The 26586-nt window shown below is 37.8% G+C and overlaps 1 protein-coding gene across 6 annotated transcripts in view; it reads right to left on the bottom strand.

Annotated features, from left to right (window-relative positions):
- TENM1 (teneurin transmembrane protein 1) overlaps window positions 1–26586 on the bottom strand; it is an 817608-nt gene that overhangs the window by 191784 nt on the left and 599238 nt on the right. For all 6 annotated transcript variants that reach the window (XR_004419458.2, XM_033072762.2, XM_033072761.2 and 3 more), the window contains one exon: window positions 18734–18994. Coding sequence is in view for 5 of the 6 variants with exons in the window: in XM_033072762.2 (XP_032928653.1) it covers window positions 18734–18994 (261 nt within the window). In the remaining variant the exon portion in view is untranslated. The remainder of the gene's footprint in view (window positions 1–18733; window positions 18995–26586) is intronic.

Here is a 26586-nt window from a genome sequence, read left to right as displayed (position 1 = left end):
TGATGAGCACCACAGAATTGCCAATAGTTCAAGTTATATGTCAGTCTGGTTTTGTTTTAAAAGCACAGCAAGTGAATATGACTGCAGCGAGCTCCAACAGCAGTATTCAGTGAGCTGGCAATTACAGGGCATCTGAGCAGCTCAAGTCCAGCTCAGCACTGGTGGCAAAGCCCAGTCACAATTTGTTTTGTTTAAAAGAGCAGCAGTACTTTTATTTGGTTTCTTCCTTGGGTGAAAACATTTATTTGAACTGGGAGTTTTACCTGAGGAAGAGCTGCGTGATTTGACATTCATTGAGCCAGCTGCCAGAACAGGAACAGAACATTGTCTTGTGCTCTAGAAATTCTAAAATTCAAGCACTTTGCTGGCATTATCAGACATAGTTATTCTATCTCATTATAAATTAACTTATAAGTGCTAATAATAGCTCATGGCAAAGGCACTCATTATGTGTAAATACACATGACTAAATTAATTTAATTATTGCTACCATTCACATGCTGACTAATCCATACGTTTTATGAATGAGAAGGTTTTAGCCCTAATGGATAAACCCATTTATATGGAAGCAGAATTTGCTTCATCACGTTGCTACAACAAATACTGAAATCTCTACCTTTATTCTTCATATAGGCAAAGATCATAGAGAAGTGAGCAGGGGAATGAAATAAGAATGTCTGTATATTGTGTGGATCACTATGCTATGAAATTAAACAAAACATGTTCCCAAGAAATTGGAATAGTGATCTCCTGTATTGTGAATAGTAATGTGCCAAAGGAAAGAGGTCTGGAACAAAGGAAACTCATGTTCCTCTATTCCTCAGTTAGTATAAACATTCACTGGGAAATTAAAGGCTTCTAACAAAAACCATGTGTTGCCATCTCTGTTAAACTTTAATGATTAAAAAAAAATTTCTAGGCCAAAGGTCATTATTTCCTATGCCTTCCTGTTGATAGGGCAGTCATGAAGTGTAATGTTCCACCCAAGTGGTTCTTCTATCAAACCCATGGCTCTCCAGTTTAGATATAAGGATGCCATGAGGACAATGTCAAATGCTTTGCACAGTTCCAGATGGATGATGTCTGTTCCTCCCTTATCCATCAACACTGTAACCATGTCAACAAAAGGCCATCAAATCTGTCAGGAGTGATTTGCCCTAAGTGAAGTGATGTTGGCTAGCACCAATCACCTCCTTATTTTCCAAGTGTCCTAGCACAGTTTCCAAGAGGATTTGCTCCCTAATCTTGCCCAGCATCAAAGGAAACTGCCCAGCCTGTAGTTTCCCAGGTCTTACTTCAATTTCCATGTCAAGCATTTGGCAAGACGTACAAGTACTGTTCAAGAGATACACCACATTCCCAGTTCAAAATTTTCCAGAGGAAGTGTTCAGCAAAGCCTGCTGCTAACAGAGATGAAATATAATTGCAGGTGGGATACGTTGCACTGACAGACACTTTGCAGATCAGTTACTCAAAATGCAAACTGGATTAATTAGCAGTGTCCACCCATAATGAAGAGCCCTAAGAACCAAAAGATTAGATCTGTCTGGACCCATCAAAAGACTACAAAGCAACTGCCTCCAACTCAGGCAGAAAAGCCAACACACTGGAATAGAAGAAAAACGTTAAAAGAAACAGACCCTACTACACCTGAAAGCTGAAGTGCAAACTACACAGAGAAAAAGAAGCTGTGATTAACAACTTTTCAGGGGAGAGCAACAATGCAATAGGATAATAAAGGGAAGGGTCTCATTTAATCTTGGCACAGTTTGATTAGATGTAGATTTCTTTAATTTCTTGCTTAAATATTTAATAAAATTTTGCCTGTTTGGGTTACCATCAGTAAATATCTTGAGCCGTATTCTACCAAAAATCCTCTTTATTTAATGATTAACTGATTATTGCACAAGTTCTTCTGTGATGTGTAGGCATTATTATTTTACAAATGAATCCCACCAGCTTGTTCCCAGATGTACCATCTTCAGATTCAATAAGCTTCCTGCATAAACAAGAAATTGAATGGCCTTTGTCCTTATTAGCTAATAGAAAATTAATTTTTTAGAGTAAATTTTTGGGCTTGGGCCAATTTCCAAATGTTTAGGGCAGCTGCTACATCTATAGACAATACACACAAGTGAGAGATGGAAAGATCTATTGGGTTATTTCCTTTGACTACAAACTGATGAAGAACAGCAATCAATAATCACATGCTTGTCACATCTGTAGTATATACTCAAATGTGTTGGCTGGTTTTAAACAACTGCAGCCATAAAACCTCTACCATTTCATTTATTGCTTCATACTACTCTAAAACAGACAAGTCAGAAAAATTTAAGTCAATAGAAACCTCACAGCTTTACAGAAGCAAAGAAAGAGCCAAGGCACCCATCCAGTCTGATCACCTCCACAGTTAGAACAAGTTTCAAACAGCGACCCTCACATTAACTCTCGTAGCACAAGAGCTCCAAGTAGTAAGAACTTATGGTCCCTTGGCAAATTATTCCCATGTTGAATGACTACACTGTTTAGAAACTGTCTCTATTTCATATTTAAATTCCTCAGACTGCCAGTTACAGCTCCTGAACCAGCACTGCTGGGTCAATGTCTGCCAGCAGACAGTTCTGCTCTATATCCTGCACAGCGCTGTTGGTGACACAACATCACCCAGGATGTGGGAAATCTACAGTGTTGCAGTGTGTTCCTTGTTAATGGTATGTTCGGTTATTGCCTAAGCTAATAGTTTAGTCCAAAATTATACCCTCCCACTCACCTTGTCAATCTATCCTGAATTCACTGGCAATCCTGCTTTGTGCCAGCCCCCTGCTTGGGCTCCTCTTTGGAAATCCCCTAAAACTCCAGGTCTCATTAGTCCGTGTAACCCAGTTTTCCCCTCTATCTCTCTCAGTGGATAATGCCTTTGTGAACCCTACCCTTTATCCCTCCTCAGAACTTCTCTAATTTGCTAAGAATTTGTACCTTCCCCTTGAAGCTCCTCCATATTTAAGTTGTGGCACCTTCACCATCTTTGTCTTTTGTTCCCCGGATTCCCCAAAGTAATAAATCCTTTTTATCCTATGCAAAAGACTTGCCCCTCCTCCTTGCCTCCTTTGAACACAATCTGACAGCCAAAATGCCATGGAGCCACAGCTCGAGCCACATCTAAGGCCTCCTGTTCCTGGAGTGTGACCCACTCTGGGCACGGGGCTGTAGTGGCAAAGTGAGTGCAGCTCTGGCCATCCTCCCTCCCTGCACCCCATACTTGTTTCAATTATCTGAGTAACAACTTAGAATTTCTCTACATATCCAGGCCTTTAAAAAAACCCTTTCCTTGAATAACAAGTCCCAAAGACACAAATTCATTTTGTGCTACTCTGAGATTCTTTGATTTTATACATCCCTGGTGTTGAAATGCTCAGAAGTGACTACTCCGAGAAGCCTTAATGACAGCTGCTATATTTCACAGTTCCTTAACAAGACACATGTACACATACAGCTCAAAGTAGCATTTGACTTGTTGGCTCCATTTATCTCATTTACTGGCCCTTAAGGCTCCTTTCAGCATTTCAGCATTACTGCTTTCCAAAGTAGCTGCTATTAAATATTTTATATTTGGTTACTATCCCCCCCACTGAATTTCATCCAATTTGCTGTACATCCTTCTGGATCCTTGAAATGTTCGGTATCGACCTGTGTGTCAGGGATGATGTTTTAACATCTGCAGTTTAAATATCAGATAAGAATCACATTTCTGACACATTTCATGACAATTTCTCATAAATATTTTTATGTCCCTAACACTGTGTCATGTTATCATCCCCAATTTCAGATAATAAAAGCCCAACCAGCTAGATTTTAATACTGAAATAAACACCTACATTTTCTATAATTTAAAAATTGAAAATATTATATTTAAATATATTTGGTAATTAATGTTTCAAAACAGAGGCAACAACAATAAAGGCAGCAAGTACCCCTTTTAATGGCCTGTTCCACTTCCCTGTTTCAACTGCTACTACTTTTATGTGACAAAATACTATGTGGGAAACAAAGGTATCAATAAATTAAAAATATAAGAAACAATTATCCTAAACACAATAAAAGTTTTTTTTTTTCTGCAGAAACTAAACAGTTGTGGAAAGTCTGACCTGATACCATCTGAAAAACATGTAAGAATAATAAAGAAGTTCTTCTCAGTTAATAACAAAATTCTTTATTAAAGAGCTTTATGCATATTACATGAGGCTTAGAATGAACCTGTGGAAGATAAGAGATAAAATTATATATATATATATATATACAAAAAAATTGGGCTTTTCAGAGGACTGGTTCATCTTTTAACTATATCTGTATAATGTGAAGTAACATAAGTCTTGATTTTGGCAAGAATCTGCTAGCTTTCTTCTAATGCAAAGAATAAAAATCATTGCCTGGAAGCATTGTTTGGGAGATTAGAAAACAGCCAGCTGATAACATTAACAACATTAACTAAGTCTTTGCTTATGTCCTGTCTCTAGGACAGTGTGTTTTGCTGATGAGGCTTATTTTTTGCATTTTTCCTACTATTTCATTAACTGATAAAACTTCCTTGCATACACTGAACATAGGTAAGCATTTCTAGTAATATGAGACAACCTGGAAAGAAGAGGCAATCTGGCATAAAGAACACAAACAGAGTATTTCCAAATACTTTTTTTTAAAATTCTACCCAGTAGAATGGGAGTAACTATGGCTTTCTCTATACTTTCACAACAGTTTGTCATGAAATAAGAGCTCAATAAAACCAGGTTTTCTACTGCTTGGATATTTTCTTTTAGGATGTAAGTTTCAGTCATAGCTACCAGTTTATCACAGAACTGAGGTGACCCAGAAGCATGCTAGAAGCATGTCTCTAACAAATCCCCTGGGTGCCCTCATGTTGGCAGAATAAGCTACATTCAAGAGAAAAGTCAAGAAACTAATTCAAAGATGAGGAGTTAAGAAATGCCACTGGTGTTTACTTATATTTATATATTATTATTATTTATATATATTACTACCTACTGGTAGGTATTTAAAATCAACCAGGTTAGATGAGCAGGTTATTTCCTGTTCTGCTAGTCTTAAGGATATAAAATAGCCTATAAGAAAAAAAAAAATCCTGTTGGGGGTTAAGTTTCTTTGGTTTTGTTCTTTCTTACTTACAGAATTTTTCCCATGAGTTGCTGGAAAACACTAACTGCTGGTACTTATGAGTACTTAAAAAGGAAAGAGTTGGCTAAGCCCAAGTAAAAGGAGGGTGGGGGAGCGCTGCTAGCTCTCTCCTTCAAGAGACACACACACCATCAAAGCCACTGTTACTTAAAGGAAGAAATTCGCCATAATCCAGCCCAGAGCTTCTTACTCTGCAGAGTGAGCCTTTGTTCGTGAAAACAACCACTAACCTAAAACCTTATTAACACCTACCTCACTAAAAGAGAGACCTATCACCATCTGCTCATGTTCCCGGGAATCCTGAGCCCCTTGTCCCTGCCCTGTTTGGGGTCAGGCTGTTGCTGCCCCAGCCCTGCTGCTTTTCCAGCACTGCTCTGGGTTTTTCTGTGCCGTAGCCGCGCACCGCGTGCCCTGCCAAAAGTCCAACAATTCCAACTACTACCACAAAATTTCTAATACATTCCATCCACCAGCCCAAAATCTTTTACTCATTCCTGCCATTCCAACTTAACACTCTTCAAAATCCTGCAAGAGCACCAAAATCAGTTGCCCCAGATGTTTTACAAGCAAAACCTCTCCTCTCTCCTTTCCTGTCTCAGCCAAAAAGGCTGTCACAGAGTTCCTAATTCTGTTTATTATTAATTCCATGGTTATTGTTTTTATCTGTCTTATTTTACATACTAATAAAAAACTGTTATTTCTATCCTCATATCTTTGCCTAAAGCCCCTAATTTTCAAAATTATAATAATTCAGAGGAAAGGAGTTTCTCCATTAAAAAAAAAAAAAAAAAAAAAGAGAAGTCCTGCCTTACCTAACAAACACCTGTCTTTCAAACTAAAGCAAAACCCCAAACCAACATTGAAATATTTGTCATCTGTTTTCAGATCACTAGCCCTAAAACACATGTGGAGGAAATTTTTTATAAGTAATTAAATCAAACAGTGAGCCTTTGAGAAAGATCTACTTGTGGTAGAGAATTGTCCCTGTTTATCTTCTTCCTGTTCTGGTGACTCACTGTCAGCATCCAAAGAAGGGCCCACATTTGAAATTACCATCACAGGCTGTTGGGCAGAAGTCAGTTGAAGAACTCCTCCAAATACAATTATTATTCATATGAAAAGGAGGAAACACTAGATTGCCCAGTCAGCGGTTTTTGGGATGGTTGCTTTTCTTGTATTTGCACATCGATCAATACACGAAATCAAGAGAAGAAATTCTCTCATCTGAGGAATTTTGCAACATTTTTTGAACTAACTGAAATTTTGATGGATGAGTTGTGCAAATCAATTCAAACGCCAACAACAAATTTACAGAGAAAAACAAATTCCACACTTTTTACCTGTTTACCTTTTTAACTTGTGTAAAAACAGATTTCAGCACAACCACTCACACTTTGAAGGTATAAAAATACTGCCAGGCCTCAAACTCTCTGACTGCTACAAGAAGTTGCTGTATTGAGACAGATACAGCAGGTGTGCATTTACCACCTACCAGAATAAGCCATGCTGCCACCTCCAAACCTGCATTCTAGAAGAGGTTGACATGCACTCTAAAAGATCTTTCTATCTCGGGAATATCAGAAAGTCCTCTAGTTCTCTAGGAATAACTGCTCTGCAAAATTATACATGTATTTTAAAATCCATTTGACACCTCAGATTTCCACTTCTTCGCTTGACTAAGCTGGTTTTTCAGCTTTATCAGTCCACTGACAATTAGGATTCAAGCTTCAGAATATTACCAGTCAAGGACTTTACTAACACCATCACCAAAATATGTTGGTGCTCCCGAAGGACATAAGGAGTCTTTAAGATAGGCAAGCAACAAGAGAACATTACACGGAGGGAAAGCAGCAGGATGGAAAGCTTCTGCCATGTATTTTTTGGCTGCTATGTTCTACACCCAAGCTAGACAACTACACTCCAAACAGTACTCAATTGCTGTTTTTATTTCTCTTCCATGGGCATATAAAACTTCAAATTCCATCATCACATACTGAAAGGGCAGTAACAACAGGGACAGCAGAGCAGGAGACTGTGGGTGGGTTTTATGATACAGAAAACTTCTGCCAAAGATTATTGTTGAAACATGATCTGAGCTGGCAAAACCAACAGCCAAACATCTCCACTTTGTGGACTGCTGTTCCTGCTTCCCAACTGGCTGAGGGTATGTTTCCACATTCTGACTCCTAAATCCCCCCTTACAGGTGGGAACCTATAACCTGAGCTCTGCCAGCTGTCCAGAGCCCAGATCCACCTACATGAATCCACCCACAGGAACTATTTTTTCTTGACTGCACAAATTTGGAGCTTTGGAAGAAAATAATCTGAAACCATTTTAAAATGGCAACTCACTGCCATTTCTTGTACCAGAAGCTTCTTGCCATAAGAGTGGCCACAATTCAGTATCTCAAGAGCTCTTACTGAGCCCGAAAGAGAAACTTAACTAAAACTGCAGGATTTAACTTAGCTTTCTGTGAAACCTGAAGGGACGTGTGAATTTTTTTTTTCTTTCTCCCAAACAGAAGGCAGTTAATAATTCAATCTCAACTGTTATAGAAGCAGTGAATGAACAAATAATTGTACACAGATACATGCAAAAACTCAATTGCTTTTGACTCTAATTATTATGGCTCTTTATTAGACATTAATAAGCACTGTTTGAGTTGCAAAGCAAATGCAAATAAATGTATTTATTTTATTGCATGTACAACTGCTGTAGTATTGTTTTTGCCATTATTAGCCACCACACAATGTATAAGATAGCTAGAAGAAAGTTCAAAAAATTCCACTAGAGCTGGCTGGTGAAGTACAGAAATGCTTTCTATTTGATTTTGTATTAAAAAGAAATTGGATATCACAAGTCTAAAATGGTGATGCCAGAAAGATATTTTGAGAGAAATTGCAGAAGACTGCCTTTAGAGAAAAGATGTCAACAAAAATGAGTGACTGAAATAATATGGAGTACTTCAGACATGAACAAGAGGTGCTAGGGATCAGAAATGAATTATTATGCTCTAAAATGATCCAATAAAAATCGAACTGTAGTGCAGTAATCAGAAACTGTATTGGAAAAGAGATAGGTTATAAAAAGGAAAAGGAGCTTTCAAGTACTGTAGGCTACTAGCTACTACTGAGAAATCTGGATTCAGGAGATTGTATTTCTAAAAAAAATATGGACACAACCAAACATAGCTGAATGTGCTGTTCAATAGGTAGCGAACTATAAAAATTAAAATAATAGATTGGAGACAGAATTACAGGCTAAAATAAAAATAATCAATGCAACCATCAATAGGAATTTTGAAATGAACACTGTACTGGCTGAACATACAACCACGCAGGCATCAGGAAGAATGACTCAATTATGTTTTTCCCCACAGGCAAAGACATAGAAGACAGTTGTAGACACATTGAGCTCATCACAGAAAAGCATTTGGGCAGTGCCCCTTGCTGCAGAGGGAGAACTGCAATTCTAAATGGTGAATAATTAGCGATGCCCTGAAGAAATACATTTGGGCTCTGATGCCTTTGGCAGAGCAGCCCTGGCTCTTGCAGTCACTGTGTCCACCTTCACAAATGCTCACCAGCACATGCTGCCCACAAACCCACACAAAATGGGAGGGAACGCCTTCCTTTATCAAAGCAATGGAGAAGCACTGGAACAGCTTCTCAGCTGGGAGAGAATGGGCTGAGGATTTTTGAAAAAGGCACAAAATGTGAAGTCTCATTTCTAGTCACATACGCTTTCTCATAAATATATATCACTATCATCTTCCTTATAAAAGTAAATTATGTAATATTCTGGGAAACGTTTTGGCCTCAACAAAAATTTACAAGTACATAAATTTGGAGATTTTCCCTTCACCAGGAGCTTTATCGCATTACAGCACAAGTTCCATCCCCATCTTTGATCAGTAGCATAACCTAAACCTTTCCATGGTAATCAAAAGGTGCAAGCATTCACAAGTAGTTTTGTCATAAAGAAAATAACTGAGAAGTCTCTAGTGCTGAGCTGTAAATCCTGCATCACTCATCAGGTCCCACTGACAGCACACAGCTCGCAAGCAGCTCTCTTACTCAAAATTCAAGGAGATTCAAGTAAGATTCAAATCAAGCAAATTACATCAGATACTTTCTGATTGTGTAACGAGGTTACACACACACACATGCACCCATAGATACAGAGTATTTAAATTACTGCAATGCCATCAGAACATGGCATTGCATAACACATTAAGTAGAAAAATATAAATTCCAAGCATGCATTATTACCCTTCCACTTCTGCCACAGTAAAATACTTGCCCTAAAAGACCTTAGTGTGATTGGACAATAACAAAGTTTGCTGTCTCAAAAGCACTGTTTGGGGGAAAACTAATCAAATAGGATGTTCTCAAACCCAAAGTGCCACTTGACACTGATGTTGAACAGAGCAATGAGAAGGGCAAACAAGTCTGAACAACACTTACTGTGACTTTGGTATGTATAAAGGTATGTATCAATTCATAATACACATTTACTCAAAAATAATTGTAAGCAGAGAGGGAAAAAATTTAAAAGCTACATTGAAAGATGAGAGTAAAACCCTTTCCATTAACCAGGAGGAAGGAGTGCTATGAACCATAATTAATACAATACACAGTCTAGAAATACCTTTTTATCCCTTTGTTACCTACTTTTGAGATCTTTTAACAAAGTTTCCAGAATTAGAGCTGAACAACCCTAACCTGATGCCCTAAGCCATCCTCACTTGCAGGTATTTCCTCCTACACAGATATATTTTAGTATATGTCATTTCATGGAATAAAAACCCACCCCCAGCTCCCCTCCTGGACTACCCAAGGCAAAGAAACATGGTTACTTTACAGCAGTGGTTTGTGGTGCCCCAGGGGCCGCCCCTCTGTGCTGCCAGATCAGCTCCTGGCCAGTAGTTCATGATCAGAAGCTGACATGTGCTGCTCAGCTGAACGTCAGAGCTGGGAACATGGTAAAAATCTATATTGCAGATCATCTGAGGCAGAAATTTCAGACAAAGAAAAAATGACTGGCAATACAATTAGCCATCAGAATATGTGAATCTGATTAAAATATTACTCAAAAACATCTGTTAGGGAAAAGAGGCAGGCTGCAGGAATTGTTCAGTGCTCCTCAACCCATATTCTAGAAGAGCTAATTGTACACATTTCCTCTTATGCTCGTGTTACAAAGTATAACGTGAGGGTAGATAAGATTAAATAGACAAAGTTAATATAGAAAATGCTGAATTTTATTTTGTAAGCCTTTTATATAAAAGCAAGTTGAAACAAGCAGCATTCAAATCTGCTTTATTCTGAAAAATGAACTCCAATTTCATATGCAGCTTCTTATTCTTAAGCTATTTTCTATTGCAGAAATTAGAAACAGGCTAATACATGTGGTTTACCTTTCACTTTTAGAAGACAATGAAGACTACAGCCATGGGTCACTAGGTTTCTTCTACATGAAGCAGTCACTACGTTTCCTCTAGACAAAAGCTACTTGCTACTATTAATACTCTCCTTTTGTAAGGCAGATATGCTAATATTGGTAACCCTGAATAATACAAATTTATGCTGATCTTCATCTTACTCCCAAGCCCAAGAGGAAATTAAATACTAACAATTTTGAAAATGTAAGATAATACTTTCTCATGTAATTTAACACACAATGAATTAAATGGGTAAAAATTTAAAAATGTTGGAAAGGAAGAATGAACAACCTTTCTCATCCATAGGACGACAATAAATTCTTAGATCTCACATCAAGAAGAAATAATATTTAATATTTAGATTAAAACATGCTAGATGCTAAAATGATAATTTGTCAGTTGTCGTCACTTCTGTATCCATCCTGTACTCATTTGATAGATCCCTTCTTTTTATTTCACTCATGGTATTATAGTATGGGCAAAACAGGAGGAGGCCATGAAGATGCTCAGAGAGCTGGAGCTAAGGAGACAGGCTTAGGTTGGAGAAGAAAAGGTTCTGGAGAGATCTCAGAGCACCTCCCAGTACGTAAAAGAGCTACAAGACAGATGGAGAGGGCATGGACTGACAGGACAGGTGGGAATGGCTTTAAATTGAAAAGTGTTGGTTTAGAGCAGATGCTGGAAAGTATTATTTCCCTGTAAGGGTGGTGAGGCCCTGGCACAGGGTAGCTGTGGCTGTCCCATCCCTGGAAGTGTCCAAGGCCAGGTTGGACAGGGCTTGGAGCAACCTGGGATAGTGGAAGGTGTCCCTGCCCATGGCAGGGGGTGGGACAAGATGATCTTCAAGGCTGCCTACAACCCAAACCATTCTGTGATTTGGCAGCTGTAAAGCATTTTTTCTATGAGGATGATAAAAGCTCCAGTTCTCTTTGTATTTAAAACCATTCTGGCTGACAGTATAAAGAACCAAATCAGAGTAACTTGATCTCATTTACCTAGCAACCTTAAATAATCTTAAGTAATCTTAAATAACCTTAAGTAATCTTCCATGATCAGAGTTCACAAGTTTTCCCTTATTTTGCAGGTTCCAACTGGTAGAAACATCTACATTTTAAAACATATAAGAAAAACTGATTGTATTTCAAAATAATTATGTAACGAAACTAAACTAAATAATTCCAAAGGACATACATACAAAATATGACTACAGGTTGTTTCTGTAAATCTGATTGCTGATCTCCTGAAGATTTTGGAATTAAAATTTTAGCATTTAAATTTTAAATTTAACCAAAAGAGATGAGAAATAAAAAACACTGTAAAGTTAATAAAACAACATAAAAAAACATCCGGATACACAAGCTGATTGTTTAGAATGGAACTGTTCCCAGCAGCGCACTTGTCCAGAGATGTCCTCCTGTAGAATTCAGAGTAAATGCTCAACAAGAGAAAAAATATTTTGTTCAGTGTTTGCCTGGTCTCATAAAGACTGTGAAATGAAAAGTCAGACAATCCTCACTCTTCTGCACCACAGCACCCTGACAGAAAACAGACACTAATCTGTCTATCCCATCTCAGTTTTCCTCCCTGTGGCAGCCTGAATAAACTGAGGTCCCAAGAACTGCAGAATCACTGCAATATATTTTTGTACTCTGAAGTATTTCTGGAGATAATTTTCCTTTGCATTCATACCCAGAATACTGAGAAAATAAAAAGGATTTAAACGAAAGGAGTGATAATTTATATTGCTGCTGGCTCCTCAAGGCACATCCACTATACCTGCTGTATCACACAGGGGAGGAAAGCCAGGAGATTTTTTCCTGAGCTCTAATGCCAATTTACTGATTTCCGGAATAAAAATCAGACCTGACTCTTCTCCTCAAGCTTTCCTCCTTCCCCTCCTCCCTTCCCAAAAGAAAAAAAACCTGCAGGGATAAAAATATTACACAACCTTGTGCAAATGCACTGATAATTTTTACTATGCTGCGGGCAAAAGCAATTTAGATTCTGGAACATAGAAAGTATTTCTGCTACATTCTAAACACTGTTTCATTATCTTTAATGTAAGATACTAAATATTGATATTTGTCTTTAAATTAGCATTCACTAGGCTTAAAAGACCACAAAAAAGGGAAAGTTTTAATACTGTGTAATGATTTTAATAGACCACATGAAAATTGTAAAGATTAAAACAGACATGCAGATGCAATGCCCTTGATAGTCAGAAAAAGTAATAAAGATGGTGATTTTAAAAGGGAGAATTTTCCCCACAATACTGTCATTAGTTGGATTTCCATACATAAACAATTTCATAAATGGCTTAAATACTGGGGGAAGAAGCTCAAGACTTGCATGATATTGCAGCTGAGGTGATGCTGCAGTGCTTACAGAAGCATCTCACACTTATCAAAAGCAATTTGGATAACTTACATGCTGCCTTTGAGACAGTAACATTTCCAAAGGAACCACTCTAAGGTCAACAAAAGCATCTTACACTCTTAACAACTCCAGCAGAGCAGTTACCATGTCAGTGAATATGCCAATGCTCCCCAAAAGGCATTGCTATGTTACTGCAGGGGTTCACAAGCTTCCTCTCACACCGAGGAGCTTTCTTTGAAACAACAGTAGCAACCAATATAAACAGCAAAAGATCAGCTAAACACTAAAAGATCAAAAAAACTCCACAACAAAAGCAACAGAGGACTTTTATTAAGGGAAGGTAAGTGGCCCTCTTCTGTGAAACATCTCTAAGTATCATAAATCAAATATCTGACAAGCTATAGTAAACTACAAAAGTTGAAGGAATTTCACCATGGAGGCTTTTGCATTTTATTGATGAGGTTGCCTTAATCTATTAGGTGCCTTAAATGATCTGATAGCCAGGAGTCTACAAACAGATGCAACCCATACCACAACAAAAAGGCAAAATAATGCATACAAGGAACAAACAGAAAAATATTAAATGACACAGAGGGAATGGGACTAAGACCAATATTTACCTTTGTATTTTCAAGGCTGCTTACACATATTTAACCCAATGGGTCTACTTGCAAATTAGTATTTCAATTTCTTAATTGCACCACTGTAAACAGGAGTGACAGGACAGGAGCTAATGGATATACTTCAGCCATCATTATTAGAAACACAATCCTGCATAGAGAGGCAGCCACATGCCCCTCTATTGTTATTGTAATGTAGCTCTTGGTAATAATTTCCTGGAGACATGAGAAAGCTCGAGATCAGCTTAATGCCTGACTTGTTTACAAAATAACAGTAAATAACAGCAACATTAATTGCAATGCTGTCACTTTCTTACATTAAACACAAGACTTTTATGAAGAGCCAAATTCAAGCCTAATTTAAACAGGTGTGAATTCACAGTAGGTCTATTGACACACACCATAAATTAAATCAGAGCCATGAGAGCCTTGTCCTTAGCTAAATCCTCCCCATGTCTGCATAACTACAGCATTCATGAAGCTGTGCTTCTCATACAACATCAGCCATTCTAGTATTTTCTTTACTAATTTAGTATCTTTATCCCTTTAACAGATACTGTTAAGATACTGCATATGAAGAGCAAAGAACTAAGGTGACTTGTCCAAAACTCACCCACCTGCCCAGCAATCAAAATGAAAAATCCCCAGAGATTTAGGGACAGTCAAAAGCTCTGTTAAATGGATCACTGCTCCCAGGCTATAAAACAAATACTTAGATGAATTACACAAGAATAATCTTACATGTTTCTAGCTCATTAAACTCAGCTTTGACCTGTAACCTACTAAATTCTCTACTGCATCTACTTACTAATATATGGCTAATATTATTATCCCATCTTTGCAGCCTGCTGCTTAAAATGTTTTCTATATTACTAGAAGTATTGTTTCAAATAGAATCTGATCTCATACACTCATGTTAAGAAAGAATTTTCCCAACAATTTATGTGGACACAAAGGAAAAATTGCATTGTCCCATAGCTGTTTTGCTTTGTCTTTAATAAGACAAGAATGTTAGTAAAAAAAGTCCCCGATCAGATCTCACAAGCACTGTAATGCTACACTGCATGACCAGTGGTATTTTGGCCTGTACTAAAACCCTAATTTCTTGCCTACAAATCTCAAAAAAGTCATTGTGAACTACAGGTAATACCCAGTTGTCATAAAATAATTCAGCCAAAGAAAGAGAGCAGGAATTTGGATCCAAGACGAGTTTGCATTTCACAGTACACTCCCTCCAGCACTGGGAATCCTCTGCTCTCTTACCAGTTGTCACTGTTGTGTAGAGAAAGAGTAACTAATTGCATAAAAACATCTAAGTAGCTGTCAGGAATGAGCCAAGCAAGCCAGACTTAAAAGTACACCAAAGCAATCTGACAAAATAAAAAAGGTTAAAAATTGTGTCATTGTAGGAATGGCTGAAGTTCCACCTAACTCTCAGCTGAGATGTAGCAGCTAAAAGTAAAAAAGTTGATGGTTGTGGAGATGTGCCAAATGTTGTTCCAAAATGGATTACGGAATGGCATAAATGTACTTGAGGTCAAATTCATCAAGTCACAGTTGCATAGACATCCTGTAAAGGAAAACATAAGAATTGAATGAACAACAATGAGGAAGGTTATATGGACACAAAATGGACTGTGGGCTGCTTTTTAGGACGCTACCTAGTGTGGGAGGCAGATCCGTGACAAGCCATGTAATTTTAAAGATATATCTGGAGATCAAGCCTTCTGTAGATCAGGTTTTATTTTTATCCTCTTCTTGACCACATACTCCAGAAAAATAAACCAACAAATAAATACACAAATTTGCCAGCTCATCAATCTGGCAGATGAAAGCACTGAACTTGATGTTCTGACATGCTGCAGTGACAGATACCATTGTACCACTGAACTGAGGGCAAGTGCAGTCTTCAATGGAATAAAAAAACTATTTTTGATATGGTTATTCTGTGGTGTTGCTGTCTAAAATTTACATTCACATACTGTAGAGTAACACTGTGTTTAAATGGAGCTATTTATACTATACCAGAGATAAGCAATGATCCCCAAGAAATTGGTCATTCATTTCGTGCAGCCAATATATGTTTTGCTTAGCCTCAGGCAAAGCTGAAGGTAGTTTGTGCACTAATAGGGTATTATTAATTGTCATTAACTTGACAACGCTAAATGGGAACCTTGGTGTTTCATACAATGCTGTTCAATGCTGCCAAAACAACCAGAGTGTGTTTTAACAGTGATTATGACAGAGTTGGTGTGTCTACGAAGGAAAACAATCCTCACATAAATCCTCAAATTGGGCTACCCAAAATAAACAGAGAAGTATATATCCTGTGACAGGGAACTTCAAGCTAGAGCTTAGAATGAAAAGGAGAATGTCAAGAAACAGCTAAAAAGAGGAAAATTTTATGAAGTATGTTAGCTTCAGAACAATGTAAAGCAAAAAACTGCCTTGAAAGCACATCTATTGGATACAATTAATTATCCCAATATCACCACAAAAATACCTGTTCTGCATTTTGTAGCAAAACTGGGCTCATAGAGGAAGAAAAAAAATAAATCCAAACCCGAAACTCTACTGACCCTTTCAAAATATGCACAATAACAATGTTTTCTCAAATCATGCAACTGTACCTTTCGCATTAATTTTACTCCAGTTCCAAATAGCTGCATTCACATACCATTAGGTAAAACCCTCGAAATTCAGAATTGTTAAATATTTTTACAGAAATTAGAAAGCATAATGGAAAATAGTATTTCATGGACTTCCAGTGACAGATCTTATGCACTCTCCCGTTTTCACAGTAAAGTAGTTACTGGTGGGAACAAAAAAAAATACATTTCCATGGCAGAAATGACAAGGATAAATGCAGCACTTGTGGCTCTCTGATAAAGCCCCTGGCACACAGGAGAGCACAGAAACAGGAAGATGTACCATCTATGACATAATATAACTAGAGATTAATGAACTTCTGTATTCAAAGAGTGCTTTGCTGCTGAGTGCCAACGCAGATGAAAAACACACTTCTCTCTGGATCAGGAATCTTGGCTATGAACTCACCTGTGAAATAATAGATAATATAAACAAATATAGCTTGAACTGTGGCGTTCAAATTTATTCAGACATTAACTTTCAAGACTGTAATTACTATAATGACTCAACACCACAGGAACACTGGTACCTCTGTAGTTGGCCCTGCCTGGAGACCTCTAAAGACATCAATCCCTGATTTAAAAACTGTCAGAAGGCTTACAAGAAATGAAATTTTAAAGTCACATGCAAAACCACTATCTACACCAGTTTAAATTGATTAAAATCATTCTCAGAGACGAACCTTTAGAAAAAACCATTCTTTGGGGGGGAAGCACAATGATTATGTATCCCTTCTTAACGACATGTTTCTTGCTACATCTGTGCAAGATGATGAAGGTGCACTACTTGCAGTAATTTTCATCTACAGAAAATTACTTATTAAGTGGTATATGTACGACTAAGCAAAATATCATCAACACCCAGCTGCACCACTGCACTCCAGACTTAAACACAGAACTCGGTTATCTGCTTAATTTGCTTTCAGTACTTCTGCTTCCCAGCACTTTACAAAAGAAATGTGTATTTTTTTAGTCTAAATGGCACAAGTATGCATATTCCTTCCATGAAGCATTCCCTTTCAACCACTTTCATAGCTAAGGGCAGACCAATGCCAGGCAGACCAGATGCAATTCCTTTAGCCACCATCTAAAACCCAATGTCTTAGGAAAAAACGCACATGCACCCTTGCACCCTCCCTCAAGCCCAAATAAAACCTCCCTATGCAACTAACACTTCAATGAGGATGGATTCCACAGAAACAGGAAGCTGGAAGACAGGCAGCCATTGCACAGTGGAAATGGGGTAGATCTTAAAATTAACTGATTCCAGCAACACAATAAAATGCGATAGTGCAGAATGCTTAATCCTCAAAGGAATATTTAATTAGAAACAAGCTGTGTACTAAAATCTCTTTTTTAACCTCAAGCAGATAATGTAATATTTTTGAGCCTATATTGAACATTATTTTTGGTACTGGCAGACATCCAGGGGAAATTATATAATTATGAGCTTCATATTTGATAAATTCAAACATGTTAGTATAGAAATGCCATTTATAACTGAAACCTCTTTCAGTTATATTAACCTTATGACTACAGAGGCACTAAAATATGTCATTGTCAACATTGAAGTGTCAATATTTAATGACATCTAGACCTGCCATAACATGCAGCTATTAAACACAGAAATTAAAATATCAGCTAAGCTTGTTGATCTTAAGCATGATGAATTTGTTTACTTACTATACTTTGCAAGGAAACAGAGTAGCTTTTAATCAATTTTAATGGAGAGATAAAAAAATACCAATTCCCCACGTTACTTAATTAAATACACATTATTCCCTTCTGTGACACACTAAATTGTAAGAAAAGTAAATGAGTAAAAAAATCTGAGTGAGAATGAATATTTAGAAAATACACATACACAAAAACCAAACCCATGTGACCCAAAAGCCCATTCTGTAGATGCAGAGAAATATAGAACTAAGACCTGTTCAGTCTGTCCTGCTGAGAAAGATAAATCTTCTTAGGTGTAGCGTAAGATTAGAGGTAAATAGAGAATAGGTTGTCTTTCTTGATTCATCTGGCTGAAGAGCCTTAAAGCTACACTCAGAAGCCCCAGGAATAACTGTATGTAAAATGTGATATAAATGTACATATATAAATTTATTTTAGAATCTAATTCAGAGACCACCAAATTCAAATTATAAACGTCTTACGACACAAAAATGAAGAATGTGGGAAAATTATTCCTCTCTAGAGAAATAATGCTTTAACATAATCGCTGTTTCATTTTTTGTCTTCTTTTCTGTCTAAACTATAAATACAATATAAACAGCAGACAATCATTTCACATTACATACAGTACAGGGATACAGGAAGGAAGGGGAAAAAAAGAAAAAGAGCAAAAGAGAACAAAAGAGGAAAAAAAAAAGAAAAATAAGAGAAGCGGAAAAAGCAAGTTTTGAACAAATTGCAACTGCTATTGAGTACATTAGATGCATTTCTTTATTACCATTCTCCCCATCAGACTTCCTTTCATGGTCAGTGTCAGTGAGGGATAATGCTGAGTTTGCCCGGCTTGACAAGCAGGAGCTGTGTTCCGATTTGATCCCCCTCATCCACATCCTCAGGGCGTGCTCTGGGGACGCACCACCTTCTGTTTCAGTGTCCACATCCGAGCCCACCTCCAGTGGGTAACTGTGCTCAGCTACACCATGTAAGTCAGTTTGATAGCCAGGGCACAGGATATGGGGAGTCTCGCAGAATTCCATGTCTGGGAAAAACAAAAGTTCAGAAAACAATGTACCAATGAAAAGCAATATAACTTTGATTTTCTTCTGGAGAATCTTTTATGAGAATTAACACTGTTCACACTATTAGAAGACTTTTTTTGGTCAGTGACTCATTCTGCTACTTAATCTACTCTAACTGTAATAAACTAGAAGAATACATAATAAAATATATAGTGCTGCACTGTAATTGTGCCTTTTTGTCTGATAGAAATATGTATTATAGCTCAAACATGTACACACCCACACACTGATACTGCACATCAATCTACACCTGAAATGAGCATCTGCAAACACAGATACTTTCTCACATTTTGCCAGGAAGGCAATAGCTCCAAATTAATCTCAGTATGTTTTTTTCCTAGGAAAAGTGTAGCAAATTTGCCAATAGGGAACTTAGAAAATAACATATAAAATATTTGGTTTATCATGGAAGACAAAGAAAGGGTACTTACCATTGGCTTGCTCTTTGAGAGTGCTGTCCTTGCATATTCACACCAGTGGGTTTGGGCTCTCCAGTGCTGGTGGCCTACAGGAACTTCCTAGAAGAGCAGTGACTACTAGGACTGTACAAGGGCCGTCTCATGATGACACCAAGCCATCTGAGATTTGAGAGTTGCACAGTTACATGTTACTCTTACTGAACACCACAGGTGCTGGGCAGTAGAAATCCAAGGACAAACAGAAGGTGGACAGGACCCATAATGTGAATATGCAGAGGAAACATTCTCGAAGAACTACAGATAAGTAACACACATCAGCAAATTGCAACTTCCCTTTGAGGTAGCCTCTGCATATTCTCACTTGTGAGAATCCAATTACAAATGCAACTTACAGGGACTATGACAGGGAGTTCTAATTAAATAAGGATTACAGAACTGCACTCCCTAATTGAACATCAGACCTGGATGCCATCTTGAAAGACTAAATACAATATCAAATATGCATACAGTATTTCAGTTTCTAGAAAAAAAACATTAGAGACAAGAGTCATTGATCAAGACTAAGTACAAATACTCTTTTCTACTGTCACCCTAACTAAAGCTTTAATTTGCCAAACTAATCCACTTACCAGCTAGTGAGAGGAATGATTCTGATTTAAAGCACTCTCTCTGAAATAAAAAAAAGCCTTAGTATTTTCTTGAAGGTATCAACTGTTTAAAACCTACAAATCAAATTTAGAGATATAAAGAGATATAAATTGATCCTCCTGAGGGAACTGTAAATCATCTGTCTCTATATATCTTTTTTTCACCATCCAAAAATTCCCAGAGGTCTTGGTTGCAATCTTGGCTTTGAGTTCAGGGAACGGCAACCTCGTTTGTGGAGGGCAGCCCACTGGCAGCAAACAGAAAAGCATGGCCACGGCCTCAGTTTCCTACAGGAACCATGGAAGATCATCCTCTCTTGCCTGGTGTTGGTGCATTGAGTGGCCCATCCCAGCAGCACCAGCCACCACTGCTCCTGCTCCTTCCGGAGCAGCAAGACAGATGCAGAGATGATCCCACGTGCTCCATCACTACTCAGATCTTTTCCTCTAGTTCAAAAGAGGAGGATGTGGTCACAGCCCTACCATTGAGAAGATGAGATGTGCCTTCATGAGCCCTGTCCTCCAAGTCTCTCAAATGCACTGAGGCTGACTCCAAAGTTTGATTGAGATAGCTAAGAGAAAACAGCCAAAATATTTGAAAGCAGTTGCGCACATAATATTTGGCATTTGAACTTTGTCCACCTTACAACAGGTGTGATTTCAATAAACATCATGTGATCCTTCGTTCCCCTTTAAAAGAGATCTTTGCTTATTTTCACCATCTGAGGAACCTCCCCATAATTAAAAATCTCCCCATAACTTCAAGAACCACCTCAGCTGATGCCAGGTCCTCAGGGGGTAAGGATGCAGGCATTTTTTTACATTGCTGTCCCTCCAGGCAGATGTCTGCCATTAGCAGCCTGGGGCCTATGTTCTTCCTGTTTGCATTTGCATATGCCAAGGGGAAAATTCATCCCAGTAAATCCCACAAAATGCTAATTAGATTACACAGTTTGAAGAAGAACAGAATTTACCCTTCAGTCTCTAAGTTAATTCCTTTTTTTTTTTTTTTTTAGTGTGAAGTAAGACTTTTTATACTATAACTCACGTTCAACTCAAGTTTAACACAATCTATTGCCTTAATAGTCTATTTCCTAAGTATACAAGCCTTTGCAGGATTTTAACTCCCACGGGATGCATTATCTGAAAAGCTTTTACAATGGCAAAAGTGGCTGCTTTTAGTCTGCGTATCTAACCTTTTTACCTAAAATACTGTGTATTTCCACAAGGAGATAAAGTTCAAGTAGATTTATGATCGATTCCGTATTACCATAAAGACATAGTCACAAGAGAAATGAGACAACATTAATAAAAAATTCAAATTTTTGCATGAACAGAGAACAGAAAAAAAACCCTAGCAGTTATGAAGATGATGAAAGGATTTTCAACTTGTGACCCTCATGGAGCCTGTTGCAACACAACCATTAAAAAACAAGTACTTTATCTCACATTGATACCAATTTATTTTTTTAAAAAGTAATGCATGAGGAAATATAAAATATATAATGATCAAGGAAACGCTTTGATAAAGAAAAAAATCAGCATTTCAATTAACAGACCCCTTTATTTCTACTTCTAAATACAATTTTCTATTTAAAAAAAAAAATCTAAGCAGTTAAAGAGAAGTTGGACAGTGGTGCCTCTGCTATTTAAGGCTGATAGGAGAATTAGAGCAGCTGACCAGGCAGTTCTAACAAAGCTCCAGCTTTACTAAAGCTACTGAAGACTCCAGGCAACTCATGAAGGGTTTATTTACAACGGTATCAATTTAGCCACCAATACAGCTAAAAACCTACAGTTAGGATTTTCATGCTGATACAAAACACTTATCCCAGTGCATGTTCAGGACTATTTCCTTGTCCACCATATGGTCAGTGTTGGGGGTTGGGTTTCTTTCTTTTTTACTTATAGAATTTTTTCCCCTAAGTTGCTAGGAAACTAACTACTGGGTGCTTACGGGTACTAAAGAAAAGCAAAAGAGTGGCTAAGGTGGGGGAGAGGAGTGTAGCATCTGGCTACACTTCTTTTTCTCTCTGAGAGTTTCTCTCCCGGGGAGATACCACAAGATTTTGGGGGCAGGTAAAGGACAGGACTGGGGGCAGCTGCTGGCTCTCACTCTCTCGGGGTTTCAGAAAAGGAGGTTGAGCTGCTGCTTAGGGAAAGGAATTTTGCTACCACTGCAATAACCCAGCCGGGAGTTGCGTTTGTTCTGCTGCTGGGCCCTGCACCCCCAGCACTGACAGGACCTCCTGCAGTTCCAGCGACCGCCGTGGAGCTTCCAATACATTTCGTCCACTGCCCCGGGATATCTGTTCATTCCTGTCATTCCAGCTTAGAGCTCCTCAAAGTCTGCTGGGTCACCAGGATCGGCTGCCCCGGGGTTCCTGCAGCAAAGCCTCTCTTTTCCATCCCTTCCCGCCTGGGCCGTGCCGCCATCACCGCGTGCTCCCCGCGCTCGCGCCACAGCGCCCCCTGCAGCCGCGGGGGAATCATCGCACCTGCCCTGCGCCGCGGGAGCCACCAGCGCCCCTGCTGGCTGTGAGCGGAACTGCACCAACGGGGAAAGCGCCTGCGGCCCAGAGGAGCGTCACTGGGTTTGTGATTCTGTTTGGTGTTAATGCCGTAGTTGTTGCTATTTATTTGCTTTATTATACATAGTAGTAAAGAACTGTTATTTCTATTCTCATATCTTTTTGCCCGAGAGCCCCTTAATTTCAAATTATAATATTTTGGAGGGAGGGGATTAACATTCTCCATTCCAAGGGAGGCGCCTGCCTTCCCTAGCAGATACCTGTCTTTCAAACCGAGACAGTCAGGAGTAACTGTGTGCCAGCTACTCTTTCTGCAACTCTTACTTCTTCTGGCACAGGCTAAAAAAAAAAAAAAAACACCAAAAACTACCCTAGAGAAGGACCATGGCGGTCCTTCTCTCCAACCTAGTAATTCTGCAAACTTGGACTTGCAGGACACACGGAATCTCTGCACTGTTGCCATTTGCCAAGAATTCTGCTAATTTCTACCAACTAACCATATAAATATTTATTCAATAAATAAATATTTAAAATGCAGAAAAAAAAATCCAAACAAAGAAGATAGAAGAAACATAAAACTAGAGTATAGATAGGGATGGGTATGAAGAACCTTCCTTTCCAGTCTTCCTATTCCATTATGGAAAAATTATTATTTTGTATTAATAACTGTTTTAGGTTACAAAGTAAAGATATGCCCAGGGGTATGTATTCTATCACCATCTGCTGAAACCAGGTGGGGGAGTGATTCTTATCTCTGTGGGAGATATCCTCTGCTAATGGGCCATCTGTTAAAAACCAGATGGGGCAATGTTCTTTATTTTTCCCACAACCCATCCTTCATCCAGGAGGATATCTCCTGTTAATGGCCATTGACTCCCAATGCATGACTGATAAAATTACATCATCCCGTTGTGAGATGCTCCATCCAGGGGGAGGAGCCTAACATTTCCTACTTAGATAAAAACTGAGATTTGAAACACCAAAGGGGCCCTTACCCACTGGTTTCCAGAGGAGAAGAGCTACCAGACCTTTCTACAGGATCACTGCTTCAACAAGACCACTTCATCTGGACTGCTATCACCACCCTAACTAGCAGGGTGTCCGGTTGTATTCTGACTCTGTCAGTGGTTTTTTTCTTTTGTACTATTGCATGTATTTTATTTTTCTCTTTTTTCCTATTAAATTGTATTTCTGACTTGGAGTCTCTCACTGGTTTTGCTTTCAAAACCACTACAATAACAGAAGGATAAATAATATTCATTTAAATTACTTAATTGACTTATGTGTTCAACTAGAGAAAGAGCTTACAGAAAAATATAATTTATTTCTTATTTACAAACTGGAATAGTTTGACATCTTGCAATTAGGTGCCTTTGATGAATCCCATCATATAATTAAGCAATTGCAATTTATTGATTTTCCAAGTCTTTAAACATCACTGATTCACAAATTAATTTTATTCTTGATTTTTGGTATGAGGTGGTTCTTACACTGAAGATGCTTCCTGCTTAAACACACAAAATCAATTCTTTGGATGAAAAGATGCAAATTGCTCTTTCTGCAAATATAAAATTATAAAAGAGACTAAGTAGCTCAAAGTCAAGGAGAAAATATCAGTCTTGGAATTTAAAATCCATTATACTTATTTTGGCCTAGTCTGGAGGGTGGGTTTTTGAGAACACTGGAAATATCAGAGTCTGGGGAGGAGAATAAGGAAGGAACTCCAGAAAGGTCAATACTACACATTAAGCTGAAAAGTGTCATGTTTACGCTTGTGTCTGAATGAGTATATTGAGAATGCAAGGAAAAAATATCCCAAACACGCACTTTTGTTTACGAGTTGGGATTTTAGTGTTACACCACAACTTGCTGTATGTTTTTTCACACTGAACTTACTCCAGTGCTTTAGTCTGCAGTGTATTATATGTGTTGCAAAACAAGCAGAAAGGCAAACTAGCCACTCATGGTATAAGAGATTCAGAGACACTGGGAGGGAGGGAAGGAGTGAGGAAGAAATGTAAATCAAATGGGGAAAGTGAAGTTCGCCTTCATTTTTGGAAGCAATACATATGCATTCTCCTAAATGAGAAATTTTGAGGGCTATTGAGCACTCTGCTAAATTTCATGTGTTCAACAGCCCTTAAAATTTCTCATTTTTCACCTGAGGACTGTGGTTTACTGGCTGGTTGCTGGACTTGAGAATTAAATGTGCAGAGATCTTAAGCTGCTTCATAAAGGCATTTGTGAAACACAACCTGCTACATACATTTTGGAATGCTTTTGTGTATATGCTTTTCATTTAGTCAAAGAGCTTGTTTCCATGTTGAGAGCACACCATATCTTTCTTAGACAATATAATTCAAAGAAATTAAGCTCTAGTAACCATCTGTACAAAAATCATCGAGGAAGAAGCCAAAAATCAACTGATTTTCAAAAATATATTACACTGACTATTAATTTGTTTTAGAAATCTCATGTTTATCATCAATTGCATTATTGCCCCAGCCTGGAACTGTTTCTCAGCTTCATATATTTTCATAAATAAAAACCATTGCACATAAATAACAACCATATAAAATATACAATTTGAACTTTTTCTATTTCTACAGCAAATCCATTGTATTATACATTTTATTTTGCTGTATTTCAACTTTTCCTTGCATTCCCTTATTTATGTAGCTTACCTTCTTACATTAACCTCCAGTTACCAGCAGAAATGATAGAAAGTTCAAAAATATCTGTAATAACAACTAAAGGAGGAATAAAAGAGGAATCAGAGTCTGTTACAACACTAAAGAGTGAAATTTGCAGGTTAGGCAGCTAAGGGATTAGGAAAGGAGGCTGCACTTTCCGGAAACTCTTTGGCTTGTGAAATTTATAAGGAAGAAAAAGTCTTTATTCTTCAGGTCCTTCCCTAGAGGAACCAGAGGATAAGGTTCCAACCCATGCCTCATGGCAAATATATTTCTAGTCTCTTCTTCAGACTAATTCTTCAAGCTTAAAGAAAAAGCATGGAAGTAGACTGAACCTCTTTTAAAATATTTTCCTGGAGTCCTCAGATATTATTTTTTATTTTACTACTACTGAAATCAATATATATAAAAATTTTTGCATGGAAGTCATCCTTATCCTATGGGGACATAAATGAACTTTCTGTGTCCCCAGAAGCAGAATATTCTTTTGGAGATCACTTGAAATTTTTAATGTTAGAGATTCTGTTTTTCAAGAGTTTCTCAACTAACAAGATGCCAGAAGAGGCATCTTTGGAGCTACAGTGTGGATGCAGCAGGTCTCATTTTAATTTAGGAAGATACACTCTCAGTACAATATTGGTTAGAAATTTAATCCTTGAAGTTCAAATATATCTGAATTATTGCTGGCTACGACCTTTCCTACTCCAAAGTGTGGCTTCCTGAGGTAAAATATTTCTATTCATAGGATTATGTTAAAAAGAAATTTCTACTGCAGGTATTAATAAATATCTCTCCCTTTAATGAATTTCAGAGTTACAAAACCATAGCAAATGGAATTAGCATTTAACCTAAATTTCAGATAAAGGAAACCAACTTACTCTCAAATAATGACCACACTAACTCTACACGACTAAAGACAAGAGGGTAAAAAATATAATTATCACAGATGAGAAAGAACCTCAATATCATTTGTGAGGATAAATTTAATTCTTCTAGTATTACAGTAGAAATAGAGTTTGGAAAAGCTTGTCTTACAATAGATTCACTTACAGTTTCATTCTCCATATGCAAAAATCTATTAAGAAGTTAAGAATTTTCAAGAGAAAAGTATTTTCTCTTTCCTAAAACTCTATCATAAGAGAAAAGCATTCCAATTTGCTTTCAAGTATTTTAAAGGTTCATTGGCTCTAAAACAATTTTTCTATTACAAGTTTTGGCATTTGCATTTGTGTTTGAGGGAAGAAACAGATAATGAATCCCTT

This window comes from Catharus ustulatus, chromosome 14 (genome assembly GCF_009819885.2).
Source record: "Catharus ustulatus isolate bCatUst1 chromosome 14, bCatUst1.pri.v2, whole genome shotgun sequence".
Taxonomy (NCBI): domain Eukaryota; kingdom Metazoa; phylum Chordata; class Aves; order Passeriformes; family Turdidae; genus Catharus; species Catharus ustulatus.
The sequence above is the reverse complement of the archived record's forward strand: the minus strand, read 5'-3'. Positions and strand labels throughout refer to the sequence as shown.